Source organism: Cyprinodon tularosa, unplaced genomic scaffold, assembly GCF_016077235.1.
Source record: "Cyprinodon tularosa strain WSP-4 unplaced genomic scaffold, ASM1607723v1 ctg179, whole genome shotgun sequence".
In the NCBI taxonomy this organism is placed as follows: Eukaryota; Metazoa; Chordata; class Actinopteri; order Cyprinodontiformes; family Cyprinodontidae; genus Cyprinodon; species Cyprinodon tularosa.
This window is the reverse complement of record NW_024038602.1, coordinates 973402-997958: the sequence shown is the minus strand read 5'-3', so window position 1 is coordinate 997958 and position 24557 is coordinate 973402. Positions and strand designations below refer to the sequence as shown.

General features: G+C 39.2%; 2 protein-coding genes across 2 annotated transcripts; one reads left to right on the top strand and one right to left on the bottom strand.

Annotated features, from left to right (window-relative positions):
* Positions 1-2498: 2498 nt before the first annotated feature.
* Positions 2499-20267, bottom strand: zdhhc8a (zinc finger DHHC-type palmitoyltransferase 8a). Its single transcript, XM_038282055.1, has 10 exons — positions 19934-20267; positions 9674-9795; positions 9429-9586; positions 8946-9118; positions 8744-8846; positions 6801-6892; positions 6572-6701; positions 6352-6466; positions 4283-4395; positions 2499-4165 (listed from the first exon to the last, which is right to left on the bottom strand). Exons 1-10 carry the CDS (start codon positions 20035-20037, stop codon positions 2918-2920), a joined length of 2358 nt encoding a protein of 785 aa, XP_038137983.1. The 5' UTR covers positions 20038-20267; the 3' UTR covers positions 2499-2917.
* Positions 20268-21627: 1360 nt separating this feature from the next.
* On the top strand, positions 21628-22734 carry LOC119781551 (rhodopsin). Its single transcript, XM_038282053.1, has 2 exons — positions 21628-22305; positions 22423-22734. The coding sequence occupies exons 1-2, from the start codon at positions 21628-21630 to the stop codon at positions 22732-22734; spliced, it is 990 nt and encodes a 329-aa protein (XP_038137981.1).
* Positions 22735-24557: the final 1823 nt, after the last annotated feature.

Below are 24557 nucleotides of genomic sequence, written 5' to 3'. Positions count from 1 at the left end.
AGTCACCATGGGGGGTGAATCATTTTAATAATTCATTCTTTGATTGATTATTGAGGAAGTTCTCTTCCAGAATAAAGAAATTAAGTCTTTAACTAGAACTTAAAATAAATTAGATAATGCCTTAAAGATTCAGTTCATTTTTGAACTGTCAAATAAATTCCAATTAATTTGCTCACTTATTTTATTTTACCCAAAAAAGGAATAATGGCTTAATGGCAGGGTATAATCATTTTTAGTAACATATAGAATCTTTTAATGATCATTCTGCCATAGACTTTAATCTAACAAACAAATGCACATATAAATTAAAATACATCTCGTTTGAATTATATGTCCCTGGTAAAAGGATTTATTGAAAAGGATTTTCAGATTAGATAGGGCTGCTCAGTGGCGCAGTGGGAAGCAATTGCCTTGCAGCAAGATAGTTCCAGGTTTAAATCCCGGCCCGGCTCATTCTGCATGGAGTTTGCATGTTCTCCCTGAGCATGTGTGGGTTCTCTCTGGGTACTCCGGCTTCCTCCCACAGTTCAAAAACATGGCTGTTTGGTTAATTGGTTAATCTAAATTCTCCTTAGGTTTGTGTAAATGGTTGTATGTCCTGTTTGTCTCTGTGTTGCCCTGCGATGGACTGGCTACCTGTCCAGGGTGTACCATGCCTCTCACCCATAGATAGTTGGAGATAGGCACCAGCACCCGTCGCAACTCCTCTTGGGATAAGCATGATGGAAAATAGATGGATGGATTTGCAGATTTGTCTTTTTTTGAGGAGCTGAAGCAGAAAGTTAAATTGTGCTTATTTTTAGTTAAGTCCATCATTTTTTCTCCATCCAAGCACCAATCATATCTGTATAGATGGTCCAGTCTTGGTTGTTCATTATTCATCATCTGTAAGTTTAAGGGTTTACATAAAAAGGCAAGAACTAATTGACTAATTTTACATTATTAGAAAATGAAAAAAAACAGCTTCTTTTTTATTTTTTTTACTTGCCCACATGATCTGTTAACCACCTCTGGGTTAGGGTTAGCGGTTGGGAAGTAGGGGTCAAATTTATTGCTTGTGCTTCTAAGGAAAAACCAAACTATGAGCAAGCAACATTGAATTATGACTCTACCATAATTGGCATGTTAATGTAAATTGCATTTATTTTGTAAATTGTAATTCTTTGTTGTTTTTAGCAATTGAACTGTGCTGCTGCCTTCTGGCGCAGGTCTCTGTTTAAAAAAAGAGATATTTTATCTCAAAGGGAATAAACCTAATTTAAAAAATGCTATTAAAGAAAATTAAAGTATATTAAAAAATAATTGTCCTTATTCTTAACAGCGAATTTATGCATAATGCAAGGTGCAGATTATTACTTTTCTCTTAACTTCTTCAGATATGTTAAATATGTCAAAACTTTAAAAATGTTTTTTTTAAATGCTTAACCTTTTCCAGCATGAGGTTCTTTACTTTAAAAGACATATTACAGCTTAATGAAACAATGGTGAAATATTACCGCCCGCTGATCTCAGTGTAAATTGTTGAAGAGTGGCTAAAATGCTTTCCGACTGCAAACGTAAGGAATTAATTAGTTTGCTGTATTTTATGACTCCCTAACAGTGTGAACCTGTAGTAGCCTGAACCAGAAGAATGATCTACATAGTCTAAGAATGCTTTACATAGACTTGAATCAGGTCATATATATGTTGTTTTTTATTTGTTTTTCTTATATATTTGTTACGTACCCTTTTTTTATGTGGAGTCTGCCTGTGTGTTTTTATTTCCCAATGTACTTTTCTGCAAAAAAAACCCCTGAATTTCCTTTCCTTGCAGCCTGACATGTCACCACCTGAAGCTGTCCACTAGAGGGCGCCATGCACAAACATGGTGCAGAAAATAACATTTACAGTGTTATTAAAAGATATGCTCAAAAAATCGATATTTGTATTGCAGCTATAATGTATTTTCTGTCGCTATATACAGTTGAAACACACAGTTATGTGCATACTATATGTAAAATGAATAACATTTTGTCTATATTTACATTAAAGAGATTCTTTTAACAGTTTGCTGAATTGATGGCCGTTACTGCTGATTGATAGAACTGGTGTACCTGAGTCAGATTTCTTATGCTGCTTTGATAACACACACCTTTCCAGCTTAAACCTCAAGTATTCTTCAGGAGTGAGATCAGGGCTTTGTGACAACTGCTCTGAAACACAGACTCTGATGTCTTCAATCAATTAGGATCATTCTCCAAATTAGTAATTCTTGGCTCTCTTGAGATATATCTGTAGACTTTCCATATACAGTAGTTAGTTTATAAAGTGCACCAGCTTCACAAATCATTTTCAAATGTGAAAATGGGTGTTATACCAATACTTCATGTTAAATCGTAACATTTTCCTATCGATTAATTTAAATTTTGGATTTTAATCACATCTTTCTCTAGTTGTACTTTCAGACGAACCAGTAAGTCCCTGAAGTCCCGGTCCACATTCCCAAATAGCAATAAAACTGAAGGGAAAATTACAAAATAAGTTTATTATTAGAAATAATTACAAAATGTATATGAATTGTTTTTTGAAGGGTATAAGACAATTTCAATGATATGGTTTCACAAATGTTTTACAATATCAAAACTCAAACAAACAGATCAAATTCAATCTTTATCTATTATTTAGCTCTTCTGCTTTCATTTAGTCGTGCTTCCCGTAATGAGGAGGCACAGATATCCTGAGATTCAAAGTTCTCCTGCCGTATAAATACTTCCAAGCTCAACACTGTGTGCATTTTGTTTTTCACACATTCTTCCGCACAAGAAAGCTCCAAATGGCCTCTTATTTACAAAACAAACGAACAAGCTGGAGCTGAGAAAACTGAGACAAACACTGCATAGATGATTTTTTCGCAGGGTTGAAAGCCTGGAATATGTTCTTATTTCAGGACTCCCAGGGGGAAGGACTCCTTCCCTTCAGAAGAAAACGGGAGTGACGAGCGCTTTGCAGTTGCGTAGGAAGTGTAGGGGGGTGTGGGATAGGTGGTGGAGGTCAAACGGGGCAGAGTGGATGTGGAGGTTGGTGGTCCCTGGTTGTGTCTCTCAGGAGGACCGTAAGCAGGAGACGAAGAGCGGCCCTTGCTCTGCAGGCTGCTGCTGCTGCTCTGCAGAGGGGAGCTGGAGGTTTTTGGACCACGGGTCAAAGATGATGTGGAAGAGCTGGACAGAGGCGAGGTCCTCATACCATATCCCAGTATTCCCGTGCTCATCAGGAACTCTCTGGAGCCGTAGGCTGGTGGCGTTGGTCCGCGAGAACCAGCAGGACGAATGTTATCCGGTGGTAGACTCCTCCTGCTGGGGATGTCATAGATTCCAACATCTGGGCCGTAGAGCGCCTGGGATCTGGCAGTGACGCGGAACTTTCCCGCCCTCTCCTCCTGCTCCCGTCTCTCCTGGATGGAAGCCATGATTGTTTTTGAAAAGTTGTCATAGCGTGCAGCAGCGGACATTGGAAGTGTCATGTCCTGTGGATAAAGATCTCTAAGGTTGTCTTGAAAACCTAGAGAAGTCATATCTCGCATCAGCAGACCTGGAGGGGGCACATCTCGTGTCGCTATGCTCTGGGATTGAAGGTCTCTTGTTAAAAGTCCATGATAGGCTGGAGAAGAATCTCTCTGAAGGAAACCTGGTAAAGAAGGTGAGGGATCCCTTGAAGTGGAATCTCTTGGTTGGGGAGATTGTCTGGTAACCCCCATAAACACAGGACTGTAAGAGTGAGGGGATGGACACTGCATAGCTCCCTCTGCGCCATGGGCCATTAAGTGAGAGTGGTAGCTGACTGCAGGAGCCCCTCTTTGGGCCACGAACTGAGGGTCTGCAGGACTGATCAGGTTATCAAAGGAGGGTTTGCCACTTCCACTGCTGCTGGACTGGTTTGCCAACATACTGGAAGTAGTGATGCTCCCAGCAGCACAATTAGATGCATATCGGCTGCTGTGTTTTAGGTTGAGGGAACGAGAGCTAAGTGTCAGAGAGTTAAGTTGTAAAGAGCTGGAGACTGTAGAGGGCAGGAGGGGAGCTTGGACAGGCACACTGGCCTGGTGGTTGCCTCTCGCAGGGCTTTCTCTGGGGTTAGAGCAGAGGTCAGGGCCTTTGTTGTTGCCTTGCTGCTCTGATGCCTTTAGCAGCTGCGTATCAACACAAAAACACACACAACACCTTCTTTCAGACATCCATCAAAACCATGAATCAAAATAAGAAGTAATAATTCCTCAGTTGAAAAAAGGGCTTTAAAAGAAAGTCACCTGCTCTGGAGGAATGGGTGAGGATCCTCTGGAGATGGCCTCCAGAACGGGGCGAAGCTGTGGCACAGTTGGAATAGAAACAGGAATGATGGATTTGGTGTGATGTCCCACATCTGAAAAATAGGTCACTTAGGATTGATATGCATGGATCTGCAAATATATAGTAAAATATGCAACAGGATTGTAGCAAATACATTTTTAAAGGTGCGATTTAAGGGGCAAGGGATGCATCTTAATCTAATACTTCCTACAGGACAGAAAAGTGCTTTGTTCAGGATTATAATGCAGGGTTAGGTTGTTGCAAAATACCCAGAGAGAAAGAGGTGACTTCCACATGAAAAAAAGTAGCTCTGCTAAAATTGACCATTACTCCCGACCTGGAAAACAAGATTGTGAGCCAAACAAAACAATTGAAAAAGGATCTCTTCACACCACCCGCATCCCCCCAAGGAAAAAAAGGTACTGGCAGCATCATGCTGTGGGCATAGATTTCATCTGCTGATCAGAGTCTCCTTCAGATTATCCTTAAAGAAAACTTGTAAGAGGCTGCCAATTCTATATGTCCTATTATTCCCTTAACAGGTTGTGTTTTAAACTTTAGGTGACCAATTGATAGCAGAGGATGTTATTTAAGCCTGAGGCATTCCCTCCAGTGTCCCCTGGACCTCCTCATGGAGGACAAAAGTTTATAAGTATTCGGCGCTTATACACTATATTGCCAAAAGTATTTGCTCACCTGCCTTGACTCACATATGAGCTTAAGTGACATCCCGTTCCTAATCCATAGGGTTCAATATGACGTCGGTCCACCCTTTGCAGCTAGAACAGCTTCAACTCTTCTGGGAAGGCTGTCCACAAGGTTTAGGAGTGTGTTTATGGGAATTTTTGACCATTCTTCCAGAAGCGCATTTGTGAGGTCGCACACTGATGTTGGACGAGAAGGCCTGGCTCTCAGTCTCCGCTCTAATTCATCCCAAAGGTGTTCTATCGGGTTGAGGTCAGGACTCTGTGCAGGCCAGTCAAGTTCATCCACACCAGACTCTGTCATCCATGTCTTTATGGACCTTGCTTTGTGCACTGGTGCACAGTCATGTTGGAAGAGGAAGGGGCCAGCTCCAAACTGTTCCCACAAAGTTGGGAGCATGGAATTGTCCAAAATGTCTTGGTATGCTGAAGCATTCAGAGTTCCTTTCACTGGAACTAAGGGGCCAAGCCCAGCTCCTGAAAAACAACCCCACACCATAATCCCCCCTCCACCAAACTTTACACTTGGCACAATGCAGTCAGACAAGTACCGTTCTCCTGGCAACCGCCAAACCCAGACCCGTCCATCAGATTGCCAGATGGAGAAGCGCGATTCGTCACTCCAGAGAACGCGTCTCCACTGCTCTAGAGTCCAGTGGCGGCGTGCTTTACACCACCGCATCCGACGCTTTGCATTGCACTTGGTGATGTATGGCTTGGATGCAGCTGCTCGACCATGGAAACCCATTCCATGAAGCTCTCTGCGCACTGTTCTTGAGCTAATCTGAAGGCCACATGAAGTTTGGAGGTCTGTAGTGATTGACTCTGCAGAAAGTTGGCGACCTCTTCGCACTATGCGCGTCAGCATCCGCTGACCCTGCTCCGTCAGTTTACGTGGCCTACCACTTCGTGGCTGAGTTGCTGTCGTTCCCAAACACTTCCATTTTCTTATAATACAGCTGACAGTTGACTGTGGAATATTTAGGAGCGAGGAAATTTCACGACTGGATTTGTTGCACAGGTGGCATCCTATCACAGTTCCACGCTGGAATTCACTGAGCTCCTGAGAGCGACCCATTCTTTCACAAATGTTTGTAAAAACAGTCTGCATGCCTAGGTGCTTGAATTTATACACCTGTGGCCATGGAAGTGATTGGAACACCTGATTCCAATAATTTGGATGGGTGAGCAAATACTTTTGGCAATATAGTGTATCTCCTCCTGCAAAGAACTGCAAGTTAATACAGCTTATGAAATTGTATCTGGAAAACTGCATCTGGTTATCAGAGGTTATGCTCCAATGCATTTTTGTAATTCATGCGCACCATCCATGGCAGCAACTTGGCTTTTCAGCAGACCGCGATCTGGTTTTGGAGGCAGCGGTGGCGGATGTTTTAGCTGTTTGATGTCTGACAGCTCGACGGATCCAGCCGAGGATTGCTGGAGAGAGAAGTAAACACAAAGAGGCAGAGATTTGAGGGTTACAACTCAAATCTCTTGACAGCTGAGGACACAGCCCTTAAATACCTAATTGTTCTTGCATACCTTATCCTGTATTGCTAGACTTTGGATCCCGTTGTCCCTTATTTTCATCGGCATCTGCCCGTCAATCTCTGGCCTCAGGAAAGGAGGTCGCACATGAATGACTGCTTTCTTGTAGGACCTCGATGTGTAACTGGTTTCCCAACACAGAGCAAGGAACGAAAGCCTTAGTGAGTGAGACACAGGGCTGATAACAAAGATGCAGACAAGGTAAGAAATATATGCTTCATACTTTGGTGAAATGGGACTGCAGATAAGATGCTCCATGTTGCTACAACAGCCACGTGTAAAAGGGTTTAATCCTCCTTGAAACTTGCCAGTTACCTGTGGAAACATGCAGAGACAAATAAACATGCTGTGTAGATGTGTGTATTATTAAAATCCTCTAACATCTGTCTAATGTTGTCATGTCACAAAGACAAACCTCACTGTGTTTTATAAGGATTTGATGTGATATACCAGGACAAGGTGGTGCATAACTGTAGACCAGAAGGATTAAGCTTCATGTTAAATTTATTTAAACAGCAATAATCTGAATACTCTGATATGCAGCTGTATTTATCCCCTGGAGTCAAGATTTTGCAGAACTATCTCTTGCTGCCATTACATCTGCTGGTGCTCTGGGATTACTGTCTACCAGAATATGCTTTTAAAAACTTCAATCTTTCCATATTATTTTCCCCGAACAGCTAAAGCTCAGTCAGCGGGGATATAGGTCATTTGTGACCGCAAGTATTGACATTTATATTCCGTTCTAAAATTCAAATATGCTTTCATCATTTCATTGCAGCTGCAGAAACAGGGAACCTTTAAGACATCTCAAATCTTTTTTAACCCCCAGCAGGTTTTCCTTAACCTGACTCCGCCAGATGGATTTGCTCCGCATATCCATCTGGAAACCTTCCGTTGAAGTAATTTTGGGAAGGGGGGAAAATACTGGTTACCTGATTGGCCTATGTTGGTGATAGACGGGCCACATAAACCAATCAGATCAACGAAGCATATGACGTACTAACAGAGCGACGACGAAAACACAACCACAAGCCAGGCTACTCTTGCCGAAACCAGTCAGGAGAAGAGCAAAAACATCTTTTCCTCTGAGAAAAGCCTCCAGAGCAGTGTTTTGCTCTTCTTTTCGCACTGAAAAAATACTCTGTAATTCCGATAAAACTTGCTCGATAGCCACGCTAACGCTAGTTTCATCGGCTGAAGCCGCCATGTTCTTTAGACTGAATGGTCGCGCTTCTCGTTGCGTCACACCTCAACCCGCCTCAAAGCCAACGCTGATTGGACGTTCGTTTGGTGAACTGCTCCAAATTTTCTTTAACGTAGTCTCCAGACTGATTTGAGAGTGAAACCTTGAAAGCTCGCAAGATCAGGATGGTCTCACGAGGCTAGGTTTTCCTTAGCATTGTTCTGTTTTACTCAATTCAACTTCCCTGTCAGCTCTTATCATCTTTCTTGTCTCTTTAGCTGTGGCAGACGCCACAGCATGATGCTGCCACCGCTATGTTCTACAGTGTGAGTAGGATGCTCAGGCTCAAATGCAATGTCAGCCTTCAGGCCCAAATAGAAGTTTCAATATATGTTGAAATTTTCACCTGTAGTTTAATTTGACCAAATCACTTTTTCATAAAGGCTAGATCAGTGTAATCTTTGCAGCTTTCTTCAGAGTTACCATAAGCCTCTTGGCTGCCTCTCTAAATAAAGCTCTCTTTGTCCAGCTATGTCAGTGTAGGTGGATAGCCATCTGGCAGATTTGCAGTTTTGACCTCCTCTTTCCATAAAATGATGCATTAAACCGTGTTAGTGAGTTTTCATCATCACTAGAGATATGTTTTTATATCCCAAACCTGCTTTAAAAGTCTCCACAACTTCATCCATGACCTGTTCGCCGCAAGGAAAAAAAGACCCTGAAAGCCTTCGAAGACAATCTGACATTATACTGAGATTAGATCACAGGGGTGTAGTGTTCACAGTAGAGTGAAATCTGGAAGTGATTATTAGCTATTTTACTTGCTAAACAATTCTGCAATTTCAAAAAAATACCAATTATTTTCCTTCTACTTTGCAACAGTGTGTAGGTCTGTCACATGACACCCAAATAGATGCTCTTTCAAAGCTCTGCATTTTAAAAGATAAATGATCATGATGTTGATCTGAAAACTCCCTTACTTGTTCATTTGTGGTCCGACCTCTGGACACCAGATACAGGTGGAAACCAGTGAGACCCAGCACTGGTATCAGAAACAGGCCGGATATACTGATCACTACCAAACTGCAAATTATGTCTGTTATGGAAAACTTTTTCACATTTAGCTTTAATTTGCAAAAATAAGCACAGATGGGCAGAACTGGAGACTAGTCACAAGGATACGTGACGAGGCAATGGAGTTTCCATAAATCTTCCATGTGGTGCAGGACATAAATGAGGCCGAAGGTGAACACAACGATCATGTGAACAGTGAGAGACAAGAGAAACAGGAAGAAGTAGCGGTAGTTTCGTCTCCCAATGCAGTTGTTCACCCATGGACAGTGATGGTCAAAATCCTGGGGGGAAGAAATGACACATGGCATGTTTAATCCCAAAATACTCATTTGGACCTTGTCGGATATCCACTCTACTTTCTAAATATAGTTGTTTTACTTATTGTATTTCTACAGCAATAGCAGGAATCTGAGAAAAGGATTTGCCTGATTAACGAGATCTCCCCCTCTGCCCATCACTCATCCTGCAGAAATCTACTCTACACAGCTGCAATTATTTTTTTTAAAGCTCTCTAATTACTTTCACTAATCCTAATCTGTACTACGGTTTTTTGTAACTGTTAGTGTTGAATCTTTTTAAATATGTACTCACCTCCACACAGCGATCGCAGACGCTGCAGTGCGAGCAGCGCGGAGGTCTGTAGAAGTGGCACGATGCACACCACTTCATCCTCACCTGGATGCCCTTCACATCCACGTTCTTGTACAACGGAGCACGAAATTCATCCTCCTTGTCTTCATCCTCGCCAGCTAAAAAATAACCAAAACTAATAAAGTAAGGCTTTTGTATGAAAAAGAAAATATTATTGGAAAAGTAACACGGGTGTGACTACTGACCTACAGGGAGAATCCCGGCATCCATGAAGGTGGCCATGGTGAAGTTGGCAAGCACGAAAAGAAAAAGGACAGCGCAGCATGGTGGGACGGCAGGGCAGATGGTCACAGCCAGCCACGGGCATCTGAATATATGCACGCACACACACACAAGAGAGAAAGAAGAAAACCTGTTTTCTGCACTTGTGTTGAAAGCAAAGTCATTGCTGCAAATAAGAATTTCCCCCCGTTCCTTAAACGCTCCAAAATCAAGGCAACAGAAAGGACTTTAGAGGATCATCTCCATCCTATTTAGTCTGATGAGAGTTGTGGATCACAAAAGTAATTGTTTACAGTAAGGGATAAGCATGTATTAGTGTGTACTCACCAGCACCAGCAGCAAAGGATTAAATAAGGAGGTCTGTATAAGCTTCAAGCTAAGACACTGTCTGCCTCCATCAGGGCCACACAGCCTTGATCATTTTACATTGATGAAGGATGGTTCAACATAAGATAGTTTTCAGGAAGATTCTTTGGAGTAAAAATGAATTAAGATGAAGAGATTTTAGAGAAAGTATTTTACAATGGACTTCAAACGTAGCAGGGGAAAATATATCGGTATTATACAGATTCAAAGAACCAGTTTTTAAGCAGGTGTGCTCGCCTATATTTATGGTTTTTTTATACTTGGGAATGTATAAGAGATACTAACTGCAGGAGTAAGAAGCCACCATTCACCACACGCATTTTACATATAGACCAGATGTTTTTAGTACACTTAGCTATCAGGCTGTATTTCTCATGGAGGATGCTGATCAGGCCTAGAAGAAGGCTACTGTCTGATGCAACTGGCAAACATACAAAAATGTGAAAGCAAGGCTGGAAGGTTTGAGGGAATTGTTATATGATTTAAATGTTGAACTGACGTAAATGAAGCAGAGGCTTAAATTCTTTTGAACATTTTAAAAGGTGAGGTATGTGTGCGTGTGTGTTGGGAGGTGGGTGTTGGGGGTTTACATAAGTTAAACCTGGAGGCGGTAAGGTAAGACAAGAGAAATATAGTTTCTAAGATATATATTTTTCAGTGAATAATCTTTGATTAATAATCTGTAAAGGTGAAAAGTTATCCAGGTTCAATACCCTGTTCTCTTGTCTGGACAAAAAAGGCCTAGCTCGACTGCAGCTAGTGCAAAATTCTGCAGCAAGGATCTTGACACGTACAACCAGAAGAGCCAACACTGGCTTCCCATTGAATACAGCATAAACTTCAAATTCTGCTCCTGACCTTTAGAGCCCTGCATGGACAGGCTCCCTCTAACATTTGCGACTTGATTCAGCCTCACTTTTCAGCTCGCAGAGATCTGCTGAACAGAGCTTTTTAATGGTCCCTCAAACCCATTTTAGGATGTGAGGTGATAGATCCTTCCAAGCTGTCGCACCCAGACTGTGGAATGCACTAACACTTTACCTGCACTTGGTGAACTCCGTGGATGATTTTAAAAATCAACTAAAAACATTCTTTTTTTTAACCAATCATTTTAGACGCATTGTATCAAGGGCTGCTATGATTGTATTTATTTTTCCTATCTGTATTTTATATGGTGCTGCATTGTATTCTATGACTCAAATTGTACAACACTTTGTGATGCTTGTCTGAGAAAGGTGCTATATAAATAAACCCTACTTACTTACTTACACCCTACAAACTTCTGTGCCCTTATATTGTTAATAAAACAAAGCTGAATGTGCAGGTATAACATCTGACAAATGTTGAACATTTAACATTAAATTTGAATATTACTTTCTCATCAGTATTTTCTGCACACCATTTCTCCTCTTGCCATTAATATTAGAGAATTCAAAAGACTCTTTTATTTGGGTCCAAATGCAATCCCACTTATTGCATAGTCTTTCAATGCACGCCTAACATATTTTTTATACACTTGTATTAGGATGGAAGACATCAATTTTTCCAAGATTTCCTTTTGCTGATTTTTTTAACTAAACAATCACACAATGGTTCTAGGATGGAAGCTCATTTATCTGCCCACAGTCTATTAGTTCAGTGACTCAGATACCATAATCAAGTCCTCTGGCTTTTTAGTGATTCAGGTGAGTCAATGCTTGTCAGCATAGATGGAGCATCTAAAAAATTAAATGAAATATAAGAGTTGTTTTGGGGTTTTTTGACAAATGTTGTGGAGCAATTTACAGTATATGCGGCATCTCTAAGTTGAAACCCTTATACATTTAATTTTTTATCACATCCAAATACATCCATAGCTGAGATTAATTTCTTTTTTATGCCCCAGCATTAGATGAAAAGTGAGGCTGGAGCTTTTTCAACTAAAACCTGGATATCTTCATATGGTATTGAAGTGCAAGAGTATTAGAGGCATATTAGAACTTAACGTCTGGATGTTAAGATTAATTGATTGAAGATGGCATAGTATTAAAGACCAAATCAGAAATTCATCCATTAAAAAATGAGTGTATGTTTGATCTTTAAAACCCCTCCACACACACACACACTAGTGTGTGTGTGTGGGGGGGCCTGAATGCATGCAACATATGGCTATCTGCTTTTCCTGGTAGAGTTTAACAGCTGAAGAGTAGAGGGAATAAAGGAGTGTTTGTATCTGTTGGTCCGAACTGGTGGGTATGTAAAACAGGAACCAGAGGGTAGAAACTGAAATTCGTTATGTAGGGGATGGGTATAATTATCCAAAATGGACTCAGCCTTCCTGATAACCTGATCTTCATATATTTCAGTCATGTTTTTCTGATGAACACTCGTGATCTTACTGCACACCTTAATAATCTTAGATATGGCATTTTTGTTGCTCATTAAGAAGAGCGTACCAGCAGATGGCAGAGAAGGTAAGTATGGCCTCTATAAAAGATCTGTAGAACATGGTCATTAGAGTTTTGTCAACCTGAAACCTGGCTAACTTTCTCAGGCAGTATAAGCGCTGCTGCCCTTTCTTACATAGCATGTCTGTGTTGCTGTTGAAAGTTAATTTGTCATCTATGATAGACCCAAGATATTTATACTAATGAACAATTTCAATGTCTTGCCCGTTTATAATGGTTGTAGAGGGGTTGCAGGTCTTGTGCCTAAAATCGATAAACATGTCCTTTGTTTTAGTGACATTGAGTTCCAGCATGGCTTCCTGACACCAGTTTGTGAAATAGTCCATGATGGGGCCATGTGCTGTTTCACTGTCCTCCAGCAAGCTCACAATGACAGTATCATCCGCAAACTTGACAATTCATTTTAAGACTAAGGTGTGAATTGAGTTTAGGTTGGTATTAGGGTTAGGTATGTGTGTGTGTGTGTGCTTAGTTCCTCTGAACAAGCAAATCTCTTCACTCTGAGATTAGAAAGAGGGCACTATAATCAGGTTACAGTCGTAGACAGAGTAAAAGAATTGCTGGATTATATAAAGAGACTTTAATTAACCTATATATGCTGGGCACTCTGTTTTCATAACATAGATTGTACTACTGGCTCAGGCCCTATATGTTATACGGTGTTTCTCTTCAACCTTTTTTTTCCCAGGGTTTTATTGTAATTACAATGTCACAAGTACAGAGCAACAAAATTAACTCTGCCTTTAATCCATCCCCTTGGGTAGCAGGGGCTGCCATTGTGCGGCGCCCAGAGAGCAGTGTGGGGATAAGGGTCCTTGGTCAGGGACTCAGAGTGGCAGTCCGTGGGAGTGGGGCTTGGACTCAGAGCTTCTGGATTCCAGGCACAATGCCCTAACCACTAAGCCACCACTCCCATACTTTTCTTTAACATAGAAAAGTACTCCTGGACCAGTGCTCCCTTTGGTTCATGGCGGTTGTTGTATTGTGTGCAGTGTCTTCTTATGCTTCCTCACACCGAGCCAAATTCAGCAGTTTTTTTTCTTGTTAAAGTGAATTTTCTTCTCCACTATTGCCCGTGTATACTCAGTATGGAAGGCCGCTACAAAAGCAGTAACTCAGTACAGTCAACCGGCTCTCTTTTAGAAATAGGAGGGACCACAAGCACGAAAATGCAATTCCTCAAATAAAAAAATGCATGGCCAAATCAAATAATTGGCTGAACTCAACTGCAGTCTTTCATAAGCAGGATCAGAAGTGAATTGAAAATTATTTTCAATCTTTCATTGGAACTGGATTTTGTATTTCAGCCAACATACCGTATGCTGTTTAATCTGTGCTATAGAAATAGTTTTGAATTACATTTAATATACTGAATATAAATAAACAGAACTGAAATACACGGATTTTAGCTCTATGTAAAAAACACATAGTATTCCATTATTCAAAATCAAAATAATCTAAAGAATATTTTTAGCAACTGCCCATCTGTACCAAATCATTTCATCTGTCAAACACCAATCCTCCTCTTATTGGCAATATTAAACAGGTTGCATAATGAGAAGGGGATTAATACTTCTTATTTAAAACTATATATGTATAAATACAATAAAATACCTTTCAGACAGAGCCTACGGTCATATTCCATAACCATTTTATGTGGCGTCTCTCAGGATGCTGTGTTAGGACCATTCCTGTTTCTGCTATACATACACTGTTTTGGCCAGATAATGAAAAACAAACAAAAACCTCTGTTATAGTATCTGTTTGGATGACAAGCAGCTGCTCTTTTTAGGAATCAGAACTACATAGATCATCAAATCATCACCACGACAAGAAACAGAAAAAAGGGACAATGTCTTTAGTTAAACGTTAAAAATGACTGAATGCCAATGATATTCCTGACTGCATGACTTCTAAAGTCAGACAAGTGAGGTCTTTAGATTGAGCTGTCTAGTGTGTTCTAACCAAATAAGGTTATGTGTTTGCTTCAATAAAAAAACGTTTTAAAAACTTAGAAGGCTAGTGTAAAAACAGAATCTTAATCTTTCAATAAGTATAAGACTCTGCAGGTAGAACCATTGCTGGAGCAAACAGGATGACACATGTCCTTCCTGCATTAGTTCAGGCAGTGTTACTTTAAAATCCCGTCGCTAACCTTTAGAGCTTTGCAATGTCAAGCTCCTCATTACATCCCCGACCTATTAAAGCTTCACACACTGACATGGAGCCTCAGATTGACTAACCAGAGACTAGCATTCTAAACCTCAACTGTATGACCAGCTTTTATTCTTTTAGTTTTTTATTAATTCTCTTATCCTTTACCTTTAAACTGAACAAACAATAGTGCATCCTCACATATCTTGACTGACAATTAAAGTTACTCACATAGTGCCTTTCGGAGACATTACTGCATTAAACTGGAGAAACCAAAATCAATTAAAATAAATTAAACTGGAGTAAAAAAAAAAAAAATGTGAGTTAGACTTATATCATTTAGCTGATGTTTGCACTTTATCCCAGTTCAGCTGAAATCCCTAAACTCTGCACAGGGTTTGTTTTAGGCAGCAGGGGGAGGGGAGGGGTCCTTGCTGCTGATGCCATGCCAGCTGCAAACACAGTAATCCCTAGATTATAAATTTTGGATTACAGACCATTTCTACTTGTCCTGTCCATTGTGGAGTCCTCATATTGGATGCCAAACACAGAGAGCATGCGAGGTCCATCCCCTTTAATTTGAGGAATCTATTTTCTCCCAATAATCTGCTATTTTTCTCAGCTTTTGCTTATAAAAAAGGAGTTAAAGGCATATAAGTAACCTGCAAATGTGCTAAAGCATTTTTCCAGTTTGGATAAAATAATGCTATCTGAATTTTCTGTTCAAAAGTTGTGATAGAAAAAAAAAATGATCTGAATAAAAAACAAATTAGATGCCATTTTACAGGGTTGTTCCCTCCATCAACTAGGCTGAGACCATCTGCACTGCAGACTAGGGACAGGTTATTACGCCGCTGGACAAGCCCTACCTAATGAAACGGCATGAGCGAAGCTCTAATAAATCACGCCGAATGATAAGCTGCTCTGCAATCTGCACACTGGCCTCATCCCCCCCATCAGTGGGTCAGTGGCACAGCAGACGCCACATGTGAGGCCGGTCAAGTTGACAGAGTTGTAGAGCCCATTTATGAAATCCTGTAATAGTTTGTGTTACACACTGACATCACTGTTCAGTAATAGGTCTGATGGCAGCAGGTACTTTGACGTTGCTGCATGCTGATTTTGACATATAAACAGATCTTATGTGACAACCTTGTAATGATGCTTCAATTTGAGCTTCAGATCAGCATCAAATCCATACAATTGCTGGCCATTTTTTATACTGAAACCATAGACTGCAACACCAGAGTATTACTAATCCATTACGGAGAGAATATACTCATCTGTGTTTACTCTCATTGATATAACAGTAAAAATAACCTCTTAATGCTTAAGTTTTCCTATCTAGGTTGATATGTTACAGGTTTTTCAAACCTTTTCCATTCTGTAGCCCGCCTGGGCTTAAATGAACCACACCTAAATGGAAATGGTATTTCCGAACAAAAGTCAACGTCAAAGAAGAACAAAAGCAGGAAATCACACACCAAGGGATGTTATCGGGCGGTGAAGGACGAAAAAAATCCTTGTTAAAGTAAAGCTGAAGGTTGTCCTTTGAATTTTCCAAGGAAATATACTTTGAGTCTTACATGCTCACAATACTGATGCTGAAACAAAACTGCTGACAATAAAAGCTGCATAAATATCGAAGGGAGGAAAAACGAGGCAGGTTGATTTTTATCTGTAATGTCCCTGCAGGTTTTATGTCTGCAGGCCAGAAGGCAGGAATTATGTTAGTGAACAGATTTGGGATGCAAATACGCATAAAATGTACAGAAGCAAATTAATATATACACTCTACAGGAAGTAATTAAAGTGCAAAGGATGCACAAGCTTGTGCTTTGTGTGTGCCTCAAATTCACAGCAACATATAAAAGCAAAGTCAATTTTTATTCTTGTGCGCTCCCATGTTGTGAAGTGTTCCATCTTACTGGTTGGATGGATGCAAAACTTTACGAGCTCATCGATGCTCAAATATTAAACCATTTGCTGCTGATGCCATAATCAACCAACCTTTCTACATTCTGCAGATGATATTGACAACATGGCAGCAAAAACAGTTCTGTGGAGGATAGTGAAGGGAGCTGAAAAGGTCCTTTACCAAAGGTTTATTTCAGGGCCGCTACAGGAAGATGATACTGAACCACTCTATGCCTTTTCCAACACGGATACACAGCTCTCTACCTTAAGCTGTTAACAGGCTTTGCTGTTGTTAAAATCCTGGCTTCTGTATTACTGCACTCATCAAATCTACTTTATCTAGATCCTTTCTATTTAGGTTTCACCTTTTAGCAATATTTTAACACAATATTGATGTCTATTTAGAATAGAATAGAATAGAATAGAATACAAAAGAATAGAATGCAAATTTATTATCATTACACTGTCACAAGTACAATAAATATAGTTTGCATCTTTCCAGAATTGCTATACAGGATAACATGTACAGATTTATCTATATTATGGAGATGTATACATACATATATATCAAATAATACTTGTATTTTATACTATCTTAAATATATCTATATGTTTGTAATAAATATATATATATATATATATATATATATATATATATATATATATATATATATATATATATATATATATATATATATATATATATATATATATATATATATATATATATATATATATATATATATATATATATATACACACATTTATATATTACCTGGTGTATTTTTATTGACTTACTGTCACAAATAATAGATGTCTGACTAAAGGCATATGATATTAAATAACAATAGAAGAATTTCTGCAGTAATATAAAAGTCATTAAATTTCATTGGCATTATCCACCCCCACCCCCCACCCCCCTAATTGTTATGTATGATGAAGGTTAATATTAATATGATTTCCTGCTGGATTTAATGAGGCAAAACAACTGATCCAGTAAAGGAGCGTCTGCTGAGCTACAGGCTAATCAGTTTGCATCTACGTGTCTTGATAAAAATAAAACCTCAGATTTTTTATTTTACTAAATCCAAATGAAGGATTTTTTTAAAATAGTTTTTAATTTAACAATCCCATTTCTAAATTGACCTCAATTTAATGTGCAACTAAATCCAAGCTGTGTAGAATAAATTTGCCAAGTCCTGCCATGTAAACAATGAAAATATACATGCAATACACAAACGGATCTCAATATAAAACAAGAGAAGCTTAAAGAGTGGATTGGTGAAAAAAAAAAAGACAACTTCATAAACATCCGCTTTGATTAATCACTAAAACTGATTTATCAGCCAGCCTTGATTTGCAGCCACAGTAGGGAATCAGTACATTTTAATGTCTACTCTGCAAGGCTGATCTAATAAACAATGAAATAAATAAAAGGTGTCACAAAGTTATACAAGCTCAAATGCAAACCCTCTTCACAGGAGAAGCAGATTCATTCAATCATAGGAAGCGCTCTGGATTTGCTGCTGTAGCACTGAATCCAGTTAAGTAGTCTTTTCAATCTCTTACATCCGCAGGTCATTGATTTTTTTTTCTGTCTCTTTCAGAAGAAATTGAGTTCAAAGAAGGGGGGGGGGGGGTGCCCATTCTTAAGGCCTCCTTAAGAATTGGCAACACAGAGTGGGGAAAAAAAGCATTTATTGATACTGGTCACACAGGCATAACGTGTCAACTGCTTCGAATAATCCAGACTACAGTTTTTTATCTATATGGGAGAATCACATGGCATCTGCCAGAAGATTCTAATCTGTAACCCCCCCCCCCCCCCCCCCCCCCCCCCCCCCCCTTCTCTCCCTCTCAATCTGGTGTCAGACTCCAGTGGAAACAGTTCTCTGCAGGAGAATAAAAGAGAAAGTAGGACAGATCCAGCTCCAGAGGTCTAGGGTCAGTAGAGGGGTTCAGAACTCATAATGATGTTAGATAGGTCAGTCAGAGAAGGTCTTAATGTGTAAAACCCAGATAGTCCCACATAAACAGACTATTTTTGTTTAACCCTTTAAAGGGGAATCGGTGAAAAACTTTAAATATCTAAATTAAGTAATTTTCTCTTAAAAAAAGTGCATTTTTTCTTGAATGGAGCAGGTATGTGAGACACTTTGCAAATGGAATAAGAACATTTACAAATAAGGGGAAAAGTGCAGTCTCCTATTTCAAGTGCATAATATCAAATAATCAGATTTTAAGGATAAAAATGTTCCTTCCACTGGGAGATTTTCTTATTTACCTACTCAAATTAAGGGTAAATACACGTATTTTAAGACATTTTCACTAGTTTTTAGATTTTTTTGTAGTGTGTTATTGGAATCCAGGACAAGACCTTATTATCTTTGTAACATTTAAAAAATATATGGATATTTTCATGGCAAAAATGTACCGTATGTCAATATAATAACAAGAAACACCAACTTTCCCAGAAATATTAAGAAAAATCTATAAGAAATTCATGAAAAACACTCTGAGAGTGAAAGAAACATATTTTTTTAGGTACAACATAACCTTAGAGGTTTATTAACCCTTTAGCTTTACTTTCTAACTTTTCATTTAGCTTTTTACCTTTTTTTCTTGACTTGTTATTCTTTTTTCCAACTTGATTTACAGTAGGTAATATATCATTCAAGAGCTCATCTAATTGCTCAAATGCATAAATAAGATGTACAGCCATACAGCAGCATCTTGCTGAATGGCTGGATATAGATCTTGTGCTTCTAGACCTCACTGATGGACAGGGGGGCTCCATTTCTAAGGGGTGTGCAAGTGATCAAAAAACGGTCACTTGCCCTATAAAGGGTCAAACATTTAAGCCTTTTCTCACAAACCTTCCTAAATTAAATGACTTTATCATTTTTCATGCTGTGCATGTATTAGATTTATATCAGATGCAGTGTTTTTTATTTCTAGCTGCTGGTTTTATTATCACACATGTAAAATGTGCAGTAGAAGCATATCCAACTAGACTGCTGTTTATTGTGGGAGGCTTATCCCCTCAAATGTGCTTACTGTGGGTCCACTGGGCAGCCTCCCAGAACAGATGTGAGTGTCTGCCATCAATGTCAAATCAATGGAAAAGTTAAATAAATAAGCAACTTATAATATTTTTCAATTTTTTATTGCTCCCCTGTGTTTTTTCTATGGAAACAACTATTATCTATAATGAAATAATAGCAGTGTTTAAGGAAAATAAGGAATAATGCATTAAACTGCAGGATTCACTACACTGTTCAGGAATGATGAGCACCATAACTGCGTTTTTTTTAGCACTTTATTGTCCGTCGCACTCACGTAAAGACGAAGAACATGGAGGTGGAGCCGACCAGGAGGCAGACAGCGGTGCACACCGGGATGAAGGCGCTGGGCTTCAGCGACTCGCCGCCGCTCGCGGGCATCCTGTCCTCGCGGCGCTCATCAGAGTCTCACACCGGCCCAACGGAGCGCAGACGTCGGTCTGTTCAGCCCTCCGTAGCGAGAAGACGGCACGGACAATAAATTCATAGTTTGAGAGGGAAGGGGGGGAAAGAAAGAAATAATCCCTGAAAGACTAAGTGAGCCGCAGCTCCGCAGAGCGCTCCTGCATCCCGTCCGGTGAGTCCAACAGGCAGGAAAGAGAACAGATGCGGCTGAACCAGAGGAGGCGCCTCAACTCCTGCATGACGCGAAGAGAAGAGACCCCCTGCTGTGACCCGATGAACTACATAGATAGATAGATAGATAGATAGATAGATAGATAGATAGATAGATAGATAGATAGATAGATAGATAGATAGATAGATAGATAGATAGATAGATAGATAGATAGATAGATAGATAGATAGATAGATAGATAGATAGATAGATAGATAGATAGATAGATAGATTCATCATTAACTGCAGTATAGGGATTCTAAAACATGCCTTTACTTGACAGGGTTACCCACTTAGAGCTGTAATTATGCCAAAATTATAAAAAATTATTAATATTTTAATTTAAGATTTTAAAAAAGCTTTTTCATCTGTCAATATGCTCTATTCAGAACTCCTCTAGTGGAAAAGTTTTAGTTTCAGCTGGTTTAATTTCATAAAAAACTATTTTTTAAGGAACCTTTGGCTATCTGATTATTGGTCGATTCATCTGTAAAAATAATCGACACATTATTCGATTTGCAAGCCCCAGTTTACAGTAATAATATTTCACAATAGAATAGTCAATTACACTAGATTGCAAATATTCCAATCAAATCTTGTAACCAGGAGCTGGTTGACAGTTGCCTTTTGTATCTATTCTTCTTTTTCTATGTCTGCTTTTGTCTCCTTGAACCCCAGTTGACCTGGGCAGATGGCTGCTAACACTGTTCTGCTGGAGGTTTCTTCTTGATAAAAGGAGGTTTTTCCTCTACACTGTCGCTACATGCATGCTGTAATAAACTGGTTTTCCTTAGATAGATAACTTTGAATCAATTTGACTGTATGATCTGGTTGAATTGTAAAGTTCCTTGAGGTTACATGTTTTGTGAATTGGCGCAATGTGAATAAACTGAACATAATTTAATTATTGTGAAAAATACAGATTTTTATTTGGAAAAGTTGCAGTTAAATCCTGGTCATACCTTACAGTTTAGATGATTGAATAGGAGTTAGATAACATCACCATAGGCGTTGAATATCGCAGCAATCCCTGTACAATTTCTTGTCTAGCAATGGTAAGAAAACCATGAAGATAATGTCTTTCTGTAAAAAAATAAAATAAAAAAATAGGTTAAAAGTTCAAGTAAGTTTGTGGAACCTCATTCAGGTAAATAGTTTTTTTTATTTTTCAGGGTCTGTCAGTGTAAATAGAGGAAGCCACCTGAGAGAGTCTGTCATTAACAAACCCTTCCCCTCTATGAGCAGCATGACAAAAGCTTTTAAAGGAAAGACAGTTGGGTTGGGCTTCTCACTGCTCTTAAGATCATACAAGCAGTGAAAAAAACCTCTACACCACTACCTGACCCAGTTACAGTATGGATGCAGGTGATTTGATAGAATCTATCAGAGTGATCATGTTCACAGCTGGGATCCTGGGAAACAACTGGCTGGCTATAACGTCTCTTCCAAAGAAGAAATCTGAAATCCGTACAAATGAGATCCTGTTGATCAACCTTGCCGTCTCCAACCTCATCACCAACTACCTGGTGGATGCACCTGACACCATAGCTGACTTTGTTGGCCAATGGTTCATGGGGATAACGTTTTGTGGTATTTTTCGCTTTTGTGCAGACCTCTCAGAAACCAGCAGCCTCTTCACAACCTTCTTCATCTGCGCCTACTGGCATCAGAAACTGGTCGGTTCTCTTAAGCGTGGAAATGCACCGGTGCAGCTGGACAACCTGCGCCTGGTTGGGTGTCTGCTGGCTGGGAGCTGGACACTCTCCAGCGTCTTAAGCTTTCCTCATTTCTTCTTCGTCTCGTTGGAGGGAACTAATGAGAGCCATGAAGACTGCATCGATTTCTTCCCTGATGCACTTTCCAGGCAAATATATGAGATCTGTTTTTTAACTCTGGCTAATGTTTTGCCTGTTGCAGGGATCATGGTTGCATGTGTCCAGATTATTGCAACTCTGCTCCAAAGCCAGAAGCGTATTCAGAGCCATTCTTCCAATCCAGCCAAGATGACAGTTAAAGAGAATCCAGAAAGATCAGTAAGCAGTCTTTCTGTTAAAGATCCATGTAAAGAACATAGAAAATCTTCTTTACTTGTTCAATCAGGTAAAGCTGAGCTTGTTTCTACTGGTCTGGATGGAGGGTTCCTGGGTAAGACTCCATACAGTTCTCCTTTAGCCAACAAAATAGCAGAAGTTCAGCCAAACCTCTCAAGGCCCAGCCAGGTACCCTCTAAGAGGAGTCCCAACTCACACTCTCATGCCAGGGCAGCAATGAGCGTAGTGGCTGTGGCCACTGTGGTCCTAATCTGTTGGGCGACTCATCTACTTCTACGCATCACCAACTACATCCAGACGTCGCCACTGATGGTGGAGCTGGCCAGTCACATTGCAGCTTCCTACACTTGCATCATCCCTCATATATTTCTACATGGAGCTAAAAGGCATCGCTGCCCATGTAAATTATAGAAAATGTAAAAACATGCAACATTTATGTCTAAACATATGACAGTAAGGTCCAGTAAATAGATCTGCTGTGATGAGGCTCAGGAGCAGCAGACGTTATGATTCAAATGATCTGTTTTTAAATTATCTAAGACAGTAAGCATTACATCTGTTATTACATAGAGACCAATAAATGAGTGAAAATGTAAAAGATGATACAAAATCAATAGTTTTCGCTAAGTGATTGATGATCACTGCAAAAATTATATACTTCAGGTAGTTTTTTGTCAAAAGTCATCACGGATAAAAATGTTTAGTTTATGAGAAATACAAGTATTTATTTATATTCATACCTATGTTAAATTACCAGGTTTAATGCATTAATATTAGATATAATCTTTTTAAAATGTAAAATGAGCAATACTGCTCTCTCTGTGTAAATATTCTTGCATATATAAATATATTTTATTCTGTAAATTATTTGCTTATATTCCTATTCCTTTTATTGCACTATTTGCCTGCACTGTTTTGTTTTATATTGTTTTGAGCTTCTAAAATTTTAATTGTACCCTTGAGGAACAATGATAAATAAAGACTTAGGCTTAAAATCTTCCATACATTCTGAATAGGCTAACAAAGAAACCTGCAACAGTTAAGTTTGCAGGGTCTACATGCTGAAACATCTATTATTGAGGAACCGTTTGAAGCATTCAGCCTTCCTGTGTTAAAGTCCCTCAGTATCAAACGTATTGACTTGGTTAGATCTGTCCTCTCTACCCTACAGAGATTCCCAATTATATAAGATTGTAAGGCCATATCTTGCTATCAGCCATCTTAAGGTTATCCTGCAGTTTATTTTTTATCAGATTAAAGAAACAACCCCTGCTGAGCTATTCCAAAACCTATTTTGTTTGTTTGAAAAGGTTAAACTATTCAGCCTGATAACTAAGATGAAGCAGTTGACCCACGGGTCTAGTTCAATTTGAATTTAAAGCTCTGTTAACACAAAATTGATATGGCCATGTGATGTCAAAATAAAGGTTTGATGGTTGATCATTAAGTGTTTGAACATGTGGAATATAAAAAATACTGTCTTTATAAAATATAAGAGACCAGATTCTTTCAATACTGAGGTTTAGTTTGTTGTTACTTTATTTGAATCTTGTGCTGTGATTATTTTTGACCTTCTCCTGACTGCTACCTTTGTGCAAAGGGGTCATTTAGATCTTTTACAACTTCAAGAAAATCCAACCATGATGGCTGAATTTTATTTACGGTTAATCAGATTACAGGTGTCCACCCAGGTGTAACAGATTCAGACTGAAATTCGCAACTCTAAATTGATTTAGCCTAAAGTCAGGAACTCTGAGTGTTCGGTTTCACAATGACTGCTATCAATTAGTTCAATCAATTTTAATTAGGTCCACTCAGAGTTAAGCCCGTGCGTAACAAGTATGAAAAGCCATTATCAGTGGAGCATCGATTTGACCATGACAACAGGCAACAGGAAGTGCCAATTCCACCCCAATGTAGCTAGAGATTTTAATGCCGAAATGCAAAAAAAACAAAAAACATAAAATAAAAGAGAGAATGTGTTTAAAGGACAGAAAAAGCACTACTACTACAAAGGAGAGGAAGATGGAAAGGAGAAGATTGTTGCTTGAGTTAATGTTTAAGTTTATATGAAGTAACTATGGCAGGCCGTTCGTACATTTATTTAAAGCACTCCTCTCTGTTTCATTTGTAGATCACTAAAATAAGATTCTTCCTGATCAAAATCCCACTTCCAGACCTAATTGTAATAAAATATTTCCTAAATTACATTTTTGTAGCAGAAACCAAATTTT

Bases quoted from the DNA above. Each gene is read 5' to 3' on its own strand.
- zdhhc8a (XM_038282055.1), bottom strand. From the start codon at position 20,037: ATGCCCGCGAGCGGCGGCGAGTCGCTGAAGCCCAGCGCCTTCATCCCG. The intron at 9,587-9,673 runs GTCAGTAGTCAC...GTTATTTTTTAG, and splicing joins TGCCGGGATTCTCCCTGTAG to CTGGCGAGGATGAAGACAAG. The intron at 9,119-9,428 runs GTGAGTACATAT...TCTTCCCCCCAG, and splicing joins TCTGCGATCGCTGTGTGGAG to GATTTTGACCATCACTGTCC.
- LOC119781551 (XM_038282053.1), top strand. From the start codon at position 21,628: ATGGATGCAGGTGATTTGATAGAATCTATCAGAGTGATCATGTTCACA. The intron at 22,306-22,422 runs GTAAGCAGTCTT...TTCCTGGGTAAG, and splicing joins AAGAGAATCCAGAAAGATCA to ACTCCATACAGTTCTCCTTT.